The sequence below is a fragment of the Podarcis erhardii genome, assembly GCF_964252035.2.
Source record: "Podarcis erhardii genome assembly, chromosome: 6".
In the NCBI taxonomy this organism is placed as follows: Eukaryota; Metazoa; Chordata; class Lepidosauria; order Squamata; family Lacertidae; genus Podarcis; species Podarcis erhardii.
In genome coordinates, this window is record NC_138510.1 from 74,154,306 (window position 1) to 74,165,235 (window position 10,930).

Sequence of the window (10,930 nt, forward strand, 5' to 3'; positions counted from 1 at the left end):
TCCAGTACTATTAAGCTCCTTTGCTTAGAAACAAATCCCATTCATCAAAGGTCCCCTGCAACTGTAATTAGAAGCTTCCTGTAATAATAGCAATATAGGCATCTAATTGCTTCCCATTCAATATTCCATAAGGGATGAATCCCCACTTTGTTAATTTTTCCTCACGGGGGAGAGTGGTGACCAGTAAGTTAGCTCCATTTATCATTCTAGTACACCATTCCCCATTTGGCCTCTGTGAATTTGAGTGATAATTTCTGCAGTCAATTGGTTTTTTCCTGCTTGTTTAGGCTTTGCATGCAGTTCACAATCTTGATCATCTGGAGTAGGGCTGGGGAACATGTAGTAGTAGTAATAATAATAATAATAATAATAATAATAATAATTTATTATTTATACCCCGCCCATCTGGCTGAGTTTCCCCAGCCACTCTGGGTGGCTCCCAATCAAGTGTTAAAAACAGTACAGCGTTAAATATTAAAAACTTCCCTGAACAGGGCTGCCTTCAGATGTCTTTTAAAGATAGGATAGCTGTTTATTTCCTTCACATCTGAAGGGAGGGTGTTCCACAGGGTGGGCGCCACTACCAAAAAGGCCCTCTGTCTGGGCTCCAGATTTTTCTATCGGCTCTGTCCATTCAGCACGTTGTCTGGGGCTTGTAGGAGTTGCAATCCAGAAACATCTGCATGGCCTCATGTTCCCCAGCCGTGTTGTGGGGGTCTAAATTGTTCAGGGAGCTTGCACGAGTCCAGCAGGTTTCCCACTATATAAGTTTCTCTCCAAGTGACAAGTTAGCATGTCAGTTCCTGCTCTCTCTCTCTCTCGCATGTGTTTTTAATTGCCCGGTAGGTTATAACACCTGAATTGGGCTACAGTTCTGTCCTAAATCAAGTGCTGATGAGTTTCTTAAGGTATCATGATTGCAACCACCACCACCACAAAATCCTCTCTGCCTGCTATTTTGCTTTTGCGGTCCTGTCCGAGGTGGAAAACTCTGAACTTGCTTTTGTTTAGAGCTGAGAAATGCTCTTCTGTTTAATTTCAGGACATCAAAGTCAAGCATGCGGATTCCTGGACAAGCTTAGGTAAAATGATCCCTGCGCCGGCCCCAATCAAATCCTCCAATGAAAGCTTCAGGCAGTTCCAAAAAGCAGCGCTAGAAAAAGAAGAAAGTGAGTGGGCAAAGGACCGCAAAAGGCAATTGGAGCAAGCTGAGAGGAAACTGAGAAGCCTCCCTCAGGAAAAAGAGAGGTTTGTAATTCTATATAATTAAATTGAAAGGCTGTATTTCACATGTCCATTTAACTATGCTCATACTGAGTGGTTTCCAACTGGGCTGTTTTGTGGCAATGTGGAACTGATTCCTATTTGAGGGGAAATAATTAGAGGCGATAGCTAGTCACCATGTTGGTAAAATAGCAGCACGGTCTATTGAGTATTATTTTCAAGGTTACTCTGATGTTTGCATATGCCCATGTTTATACTTCATCGATGTGAACTGACTGTTGGCAGAGATGAGTATTTGAGCTTGTTAGTAACTCTGTAGCTGCCGCTCTGCTAGCAAGCATAAAGTAAAATTTAAAATTATGACTTTTCCAAAGTGTCCACGGGTATATCCATCTGGAGACATAACTGGGAAAACTAACTACAAGATCAGTGTCGCCCAAACTTTTGGTACTGACTTTTTCTGGTTTAAAATTAAGTGTGCATCTTAATCCACGCTTGTGCGCTTTATTGGCCAGCACAAACAAGCTTTTTGTTTTCACATCAACAAAGTCGATGTGTGATCAGAGCTGTAACGGAGGGGCTTTTTTTGGACAAGGGCAGCAGTTCTGAGATTTATTTATTTATTTATTTATTTGCATTGTTGTCAGTTGAAGGAATCCCAGTGCATCATTATAAATCCATCTCTTGGGATGCCACTGCCTATATTTTCACAGGTGCTGGATAGCGGGAGTGGGGAATCAGTGCTGGATGGCACCTCTCTGCTTCCATCAGCAGAGTGGTGGGATACATCTAATATGGTGGATTTTTTGCAGTATACTTCATCCCTTCTTGCAGTACACTCAGTGGCAGAGCAAGCCGATTGGGTGCCTGGGGTGGCGCGCGTGCCCTGCGCCCAGGGGTGGGGTCAGCCGCCCGTGGGGTGGGGCGAGTCGGGGCAGGACGCTCCGTGGGGCCGCCGAGGAATCTGCCTGCCTCCTCCCATTCATCCCCCCACAGCTGAGGGGGAAGCGGCGGGCAGACAGTCTGGGCAGCGTGGAGCCTGCAGGCACCCAAGCCACCGCGTCACTCCCAGGAGAGATGCGTGGCTCGGGCGCACTGCAGGCCCCATGGTGAGTGCTGCCCGGCATTTTGTCACCCCCTCACTGGTGACACCCGGGGTGCACTGCCCCCACCGCCCCTTCCTCCGCCCCTGAGTACACTGTTTAGGAATTGACATGCAAAATCCTTGCAGATTGTTGGTTACGTTTATTCCTTCAGGGACGTGGGTGGCGCTGTGGGTTAAACCACAGAGCCTAGGACTTGCCGATCAGAAGGTCGGCGGTTCAAATCCCCGCGACGGGGTGAGCTCCCGTTGCTCAGTCCCAGCTCCTGCCAACCTAGCAGTTCAAAAGCACGTCAAAGTGCAAGTAGATAAATAGGTACCGCTCCGGCGGGAAGGTAAACGGCTTTTCCGTGTGCTGCTCTGGTTCGCCAGAAGCGGCTTTGTCATGCTGGCCACATGACCCAGAAGCTGTACGCTGGCTCCCTCGGCCAATAAAAGCGAGATGAGCGCCGCAACCCCAGAGTCGGCCACAACTACACCTAATGGTCAGGGGTCCCTTCACCATTTTTATTCCTTCAAATGTGAGGTCTGCATCTTTGAATCCATAAGCAACGGGTGTGTTTTTTCCTATATAGAAACAATGGAAAAACAGATTTGAAACCTACTGCAGCAAAAGCGAGCTGTTCCCCTTCGAAAGCAGCATCCACAAAAGAGCAGCTATGCTTGACACAAGGTCTTCTTGGAGACCGTAACTTGGCAAGAAAAATGGAACAAGAGCGTAGGTGGAGAGAAGCGGTAAGTAATTGGTGTATAAATCAGCTTTAACAGTGTTGGTCACATAACAAACTGCAGCAGCTAAGGATCTGCTCTAATAGCTTATTCCTAACTAAATCAATGGGACTTTATTGGCTTAGACCCATCTGAAGAGCCAGCTTAGCAATAGAGGTTGGGTATCACTGACTGCTTTGACTACATGGCACATTAAAGATTGCCATGGGTTGCTACCTGTTGAAACCTGAATCCAGAAAAGTTCATACATTATCTCTGTGCACGTTTACTCAAAATTAAATTACGCTGAATTATGTGCGCCTTGCTCCTGGTTGGGACGCAGGTGGCGCTGTGGTCTAAACCACTGAGCCTAGGGCTTGCTGATCAGAAGGTCAGTGGTTTGAATCCCCGCGACGGGGTGAGCTCCCATTGCTCGGTCCCAGCTCCAGCCAACCTAGCAGTTCGAAAGCACGTCAAGTGCAAGTAGATAAACAGGTACCGCTCCGGCGGGAAGGTAAACGGCATTTCTGTGCACTTCTCTGGTTCGCCAGAAGCAGCTTAGTCATGCTGGCCACATGACCCAGAAGCTGTCTGCGGACAAATGTCGGCTCCCTTGGCCTATAGAGTGAGGTGAGCGCGCAACCCCAGAGTTGTTCCCGACTGGACTTAATGGTCAGGGGTCCCTTTACCTTTACCTTACTCCTGGTTAAGTACCTACACCATTGCAACATAAATAATCCGCCCCGCTCCCATTTAATTGCTTTTTGTTTTTAAATAGATGGTGGGCACCATTGATATGAATTTTCAGAGTGACGTTATGGCAACGTTTGAAGAAACCCTGAAATGAGAGGAAGGAAGGTGGCGTAACTTTGGTTACCGTTCTTTAGAAGTAATGTTGGATTGCAGAAAAATACTCCATTCACTGCCGGAATACATTTTTTGGTGATAATTCTATCTGAACACTTGTTAATCATTTTTGAAGAGCCAGTATATTACTGTAATAAGTTCAGTTTTTATAAAACTTGCTACCATTAAAATTGTAAAGCTTGAAAACTTCTCAGTGTAAAGGCTTGCTGTAATCCTTAGAGGCAGTTTTCAGTGCCTAGCCTTAGTTTTGAAATACTATTATTTCTGGACTTTTAAACCTGTTTCAAAATCTTTATTTGATGTGCATGGTGCAAAACAAGCCAGGCATTGCTTTCAGGGTTCAAGTTTGGTATTTAAAAGCACCTTGGATGTGTACTGATTTATTTTTTATGGGTATTTAAACTACTTTGTTTAGCTTTGATTTATTTGGCAAATGTCTTTAAGTTGTTATTTGATGTGGCAAGCTAAAATGCCTTTTAGCTCATGTAGTATTGAGGATTTGCATTTTGGACTTCTCCCTACCCATCATTTGAAAAGTAAAACCTAAATAAATCTTCAGTGTCTATTTTCCTTGTAAAAATCTGTAAATATGCAAGTATTTTTTGTTATTCCTACGTAATAGATTGAATCATTTCCATTTTCTTTTGAATGCACACCTTACAACTGTTTGTATTAGATGCTCAAATGTCTTTATATTTTACACCTTTCATACGTTAATAAAAAAAAGTTGTCATAATTGGAGGTTTAGTGGATTTTGTAGTTTCTAACCTATTTTATTGTTCCATTAAAAAACAACAACACTCAACTACCAACCAAACATTATTTGTCAAAGTTCCTATAGAACTACATCCTGTAAGTTTAGATTTTTCAGTTACCTACACCTCAGCCCTAAACATGTTGGCTGAGGCCATATGTACTGATCAACCATGCTCAGGTTGGTGGTTTGAGCCCACCTAGGACACGGGTGGCACTGTGAGTTAAACCACAGAGCCTAGGGTTTGCCGATCAGAAGGTCAGCGGTTCGAATCCCCGCGACAAAGAGAGCTCCCATTGCTCGGTCCCTGCTCCTGCCAACCTAGCAGTTCGAAAGCACACCAGTGCAAGTAGATAAATAGGTACCGCTCCGGCGGGAAGGTAAACGGCGTTTCCATGTGCTGCTCTGGTTCGCCAGAAAGCAGGTTAGTCATGCTGGCCACATGACCCGGAAGTTGTATGCCGGCTTCCTTGGCCAATAAAGCAAGATGAGCGCCGCAACCCCAGAGTAGTCTGCGACTGGACCTAACATTCAGAGGTCCCTTTACCTTTACCTAGGAATGGCTGTTGGCAGGATTCCTGAATTGCAGGGGGTTGGATGACCCCTGAAGTCCCTTCTAAATCTATGATTCTACATTAAGGAACCTCTCTACCTTAGAGTCAAACCAGATGTGCATGTCTTATTAAAAATGTTCTTGTCTATTTGGCTATAAAGTGGGGAATGGGGTACGCTCTACCTCTTAATACCAGATGGTACACATGTTGGAGGAGAGTGAAACCTGACCAGGTGCTCCACCTTCTTCTCATATCATATTTCTCCAGCCCAGCTCATTTCTGGGCAGTATCAGAGCTGGGTAAGGCATGGGTTTTGTTTATCTCTATCATGGGAGTCTTCAACAATACCAGACACTGCCTTGGGTGCCCAGCAAGTAACCCTACCGCTTCTTTTTATTTTGACTTTTTTATTAGAGGGAATGTATTTATGTTTTTGCTTGCTGTTGTGGCGCAGGTGTTTGTTTTTATTTGTTTTGCAAAGCTCTACCCTGTGTTGGAAAGGGCTCTGAGCACCGCCCGTTTTTCCAGTTCTGAATCTGGTATTTTGTGCCACTCAAGCCAGTTTCCTTAGTTTTCTAAGTGTACCCCAGAAACCAGAAGGGTTGGGGGGCACTGCTCTCAATCACATGCTTCCTTTTCGTGTTGCAGATGATACCCAGCTCTACCTCTCTTTTAAATCAGAACCAGTGAAGGCGGTAAAGGTCCTGTGTGAGTGTCTGGAAGCGGTTGGAGGATGGATGGCGGCTAACAGATTGAGGTTGAATCCTGACAAGACAGAAGTACTGTTTTTGGGGGACAGGAGGCGGGCAGGTGTGGAGGATTCCCTGGTCCTGAATGGGGTAACTGTGCCCCTGAAGGACCAGGTGCGCAGCCTGGGAGTCATTTTGGACTCACAGCTGTCCATGGAGGCACAGGTCAAATCTGTATCCAGGGCAGCTGTTTACCAGCTCCATCTGGTACGTAGGCTGAGACCCTATCTGCCTGCGGACTGTCTCGCCAGAGTGGTACATGCTCTGGTTATCTCCCGCTTGGACTACTGCAATGCGCTCTACGTGGGGCTACCTTTGAAGGTGACCCGGAAACTACAACTAATACAGAATGCGGCAGCTAGACTGGTGACTGGGAGCGGCCGCCGAGACCATATAACACCGGTCTTGAAAGACCTACATTGGCTCCCAGTACGTTTCCAAGCACAATTCAAAGTGTTGGTGCTGACCTTTAAAGCCCTAAATGGCCTCGGTCCAGTATATCTGAAGGAGCGTCTCCTCCCCCATCGTTCTGCCCGGACACTGAGGTCCAGCTCCGAGGGCCTTCTGGCAGTTCCCTCACTGCGAGAGGCCAAGTTGCAGGGAACCAGGCAGAGGGCCTTCTCGGTGGTGGCGCCCGCCCTGTGGAATGCCCTCCCATCGGATGTCAAGGCGATGGACAACTACCTGACATTCAGAAGACATCTGAAGGCAGCCCTGTTCAGGGAAGTTTTTAATATGTGACATTTTAGTGTATTTTTTATCTCTGTTGGAAGCCGCCCAGAGTGGCTGGGGAAACCCAGCCAGATGGGCGGGGTACAAATAATAAATTATTATTATTATTATTATTATTATTATTATTATTATTATTATTATTATTCCCCTCACACCTGCTTTTATAGTCCAGTTGGTGAAGACACACAATATGGTTCCTTGAGGCTGAGGCTTGTGAATGAAGGTTAGAGATGGAAACCTGAAAGGTGCAACCAAAGCAATCAATTCCCCTTTGAAGAAATGTTAAAACATTTGTGGCTTTCGAGACTGGAAAAAGCCAAGTTAAAAGAATGACAGCTTTGTATAAAATGATGCATGGCATACAGAAAGTGGACGGAGGGAAGCTTTTCTCTCATAACAACACTACGAGAACCCATGGTTATGCAAGGAAGCTGAATGTTGCAAGATTCGGGGAGACGAGAGGGTGTTATAGATTTGGGGAGGACCCCCCCCCCAAACCCTATAAATGTGAAGATTATGATTATTTGGGATACAAAGGGAGAATACAAGCTGCAAATGAATTCCTGGACTGGCCTATGCAAAAGCGCGCGCACACACACACACACGACCTGGCCAAGCTAGGGCCATTAAGCAACAATACAGGGCCACTGAGGGCCATTGGGAATGCAAGAGAACTGTCCTTCCCCACCTGCCAGAGAAGAGAGACAGGGGTTTGGAAGGGTGTTTGAGGTGACAGAAAAAAGGAGCAAGGGATTCTGGGAAGGAGAAGGAGGAAGAAAGGGATGGGATCCATCTTTGAGCAGGCTGGCTGCAGAGCTGACTGGGGAAGATGCCTTGGACTCCAGGGATGCGCTGCTCCAGGGCTGTGGGGCACAAGCGCCTCTTTAAACAACCATGCCGTAAGATCTGGACTCCCTCCTCTCAGACTGAAGGTGTAAACAGGTGAATAAACCCAATTTCTTAAAGCTACAACAGTCTTCACACCATGTCTCAATGCTATAAAGCAGCCTTCCTCAACCTGTGGGTCCCCAGATGTTGTTGAACTACAACTCCCATCACCCCTAGCTAGCAAGGCCAGAGCTCAGGGATGATGGGAGTTGTAGTCCAACAACATCTGGGGATCCACAGGTTGAGAACTGCTGCGAGTATAAAGGAACACAGCCCCTGGGCGAGTGCCTGGAACCCCATGGGCTCTTGCCACCACTCAGCATAGAGAGCCACCTGACTTTTGTAACAATAAACTACTACTTTACACAGTGGCAGCTCATAGTTAAGCTAAGGACTTTGCTATCGCAAGATGGTCACCAAGCTGGCTGGCTATGAAAGAAGATTTATGGAGAATAAGGATATCAGTCATGATGTCTATATATTACCGCTGGTATCAGGGGGGTTATGCTGTTAAATACCAGTTGTTGGGGAACGCATGGAAAAAGTGTTTGACCACTGCAGGAACAGGATACTGGACTGAACACAATGCTGGACCAAACAGGCCTTTGGCCAGACCCCAGTAGGAATGCTTCTGATGTTCTCAACTCCGTATCATCTCCAGCGCATTCCAGGCTTACAGGTCCTCACTGGCTACAACTGATCTCCCTTCTGTCACATTGTCTCCAGATCATGAGAAAAGAAGGCAAGTGCAGTTTATCTGTGCAGTTTGCAAAGAGTAATCAGAACCAGAAGAATCTTTATTTGCATCAGCCGCTAGCCATAGCAATAAAATAAAATAAAATGTACTGAAGATAGAGGTAAAAACTTAACTATACAAAATACATTCTGAAGGTTTACATCAATAGTCAAATAATAGATCTTACTCTAATTGCCCCTGCTATTTTTTTTAAATTTTTTTGCAGTTTTTGCTGTCACCTGGTTATCTTAATCTGCTAGAAGGAACGACACAGTAGCAATGGTTGATCGACCTGGTCTGGATAGTAGTAGAGGGGTAATAACCTCACTCATCAAATCTTTACAGTGGTACCTCGGGTTAAGTACTTAATTCGTTCCGGAGGTCCGTTCTTAACCTGAAACTGTTCTTAACCTGAAGCACCACTTTAGCTAATGGGGCCTCCTGCTGCCGCTGCGCCACCGGAGCACAATTTCTGTTCTTATCCTGAAGCAAAGTTCTTAACCTGAAGCACTATTTCTGGGTTAGCGGAGTCTGTAACCTGAAGCGTATGTAACCCGAGGTACCACTGTATAAAGAGTTCAAGCTAGAAGCACGTGAGCTACTGGTGGGGTTTGCCAAGTGTAACTTCTGGAGTGTGCTTCTAGTTTCTTCCTTTCACAGGGTGTTTACCTTGCTTAAAAACATGCTTAAAAAGACACACACACACACACACACACACACACACACACACCCCTCTTTGTACGACGCTCTCCTTATATCAAATGGAAGCCTATTTGAAGGAGGGGATGAGTATGGTGGTTGCTAGGCAACCCCTGACATTCCTCTATGGCAACCAAGTTTGCAGTCGGGGAAAGCTAGCAATTGTCAAGTGGCAGCCACACACCCTCTCCACATCCCATTGCTCTTGCCCTTCTCTCTTATTTGTTTTGCTTCGATCTTACCTCCCAGGAAAAGTTGCTGCCCAGGCACAACTCGCCCAGTTCGTGCTTTAACAGAAAAAGATGCAACTCGGGAGAACCCACCAAGGGTGAAGCCAGGGACCTCATTGTAACACAGACATTGTAACACAGGGACATACTAGCAGTAACAGGCCAATGGTCCATCAAGTCCACTATCCTGTTCTCACGGTGGCAACCAGGTGTCTATGGGAAACCTTCAAACAGGATCTGAGCACAACAGCCCTCTCACCTCGTGTGGTTTCCAGAAAGGGGCATTTGGGAACATTACTGTGAAGGCAGAGCATCATAGCTGTCAACCATCCCTTATTTGGCGGGAAACTCCCTTATCCCAGCGCCGTGTCCCGCTGCTGTCCCTTATTGATGATGTCCCTTAAATTTCCCGGGTTTCAAAGGAAGCAGCTCCTCTCCCCTGCCGGCCAGGGAGGAGGGAGGCTCCAACTGTGTTGCTTGGCTGCATTGCTCACCCAATAAGGAGTCTAAGAATGACTGGGGGGTGGAGCTTGCATGCCTTGTGCCGATCAAATCAGCCACATTGCCTGGGGACTCGCCTTTGCTCAGTGCTTCCCAGCGGAGAGGTGACGGTGGTTTTCCTTGCTGCATCCCCTTTGCTGGGTTGCTGCACTGTGGGAACCACCGCTTGAGGCTTTGTTTGGCTGCTGGCTGGGCTTTCTGCCTTTGGCTCGGAGGGGCTCAGAAGTTAAACATACCTGTGCTTGGAAAATCCCTTATTTTGGCTGCTGATCCCTTATTTTCGAGGCTGCTGGTCCCTTATTTTCAAATCTGTAAGTTGACAGCTATGCAGAGCATAGGCACCATGGCAATGGTCACCGATGATTTTATTGTTTAATTTACATAAGCAACTGGAGGGCCAAATGTACATAGCAGCAGCGAAGAACCTCTGGCCCCCAAGTCTAATTTCCACCGCCAGTCTTCCCCATTTGATCCCCACCTGCCATACCCAGGACATCATATGTACAGCCAGATGCAGAGCAAGAAATGGCCCATTTCTCTGTCCATAGCAGGGTTGATCAGCTGAACAGTGGTAACTGCAAAGTCTTGCTTTTGCCCATGCTGTTTTGAGTTGATACAGTACCATAGGCATGGCGCTCATGACCTCAAGGTTGCAGGTTCGATTTCCCATTTGGGACAGTTCTGTATTCCTGCATCGCAGGAAGTTGGGACTCGATGGTCCTCAGGGTCCTGCCCAAACTCTATAATAGCGTCATAAGCTGCTGGAAGCCATTGTTTGATGCAATGGCCCCACTAGAGTTGTTCTGATTATTAAATGGGAGAGGCGAATTGCATGACACTTTGCTTTTTAGAGGAAAGAAGTCCTAAAAGCCACTACATCCCACTAGCTCTGGAAGCGCTCTTACTGGTATATTCTGTTTTAAGCTCTCTCTATATATCTTGCAGATATATATATATATATGGCGGATTATATTTCAATAAAATGTTTTTAGACTTCCATAAACATTTAACTCCCCCCCACAAAAAACCCCCAAAATAATAGTCTCTCTCCCCCTGTGCCTGTTTACTCAGGCATTGGTTCGCTGGGCCAGGCCAACAGTGAAGTTAAAGGGCTGCCCCACCCTCAATAAATGTTGTTGTTAATATGATGATGATACACAGTAACAGGGGTGTCAACTTGAATATC

The 10,930-nt window shown here is 46.3% G+C and overlaps 1 protein-coding gene across 12 annotated transcripts in view; it reads left to right on the forward strand.

Annotated features, from left to right (window-relative positions):
- BRDT (bromodomain testis associated) overlaps positions 1–4,090 on the forward strand; it is a 63,658-nt gene extending 59,568 nt beyond the window's left edge. For all 12 annotated transcript variants that reach the window (XM_081865770.1, XM_081865776.1, XM_081865774.1 and 9 more), the window contains 3 exons: positions 1,043–1,248; positions 2,902–3,061; positions 3,813–4,090. In XM_081865770.1, coding sequence (XP_081721896.1) covers positions 1,043–1,248; positions 2,902–3,061; positions 3,813–3,881 — 435 coding nt within the window. In that variant the 3' untranslated portion in view covers positions 3,882–4,090. The remainder of the gene's footprint in view (positions 1–1,042; positions 1,249–2,901; positions 3,062–3,812) is intronic.
- The last annotated feature ends 6,840 nt before the right edge of the window (positions 4,091–10,930 follow it).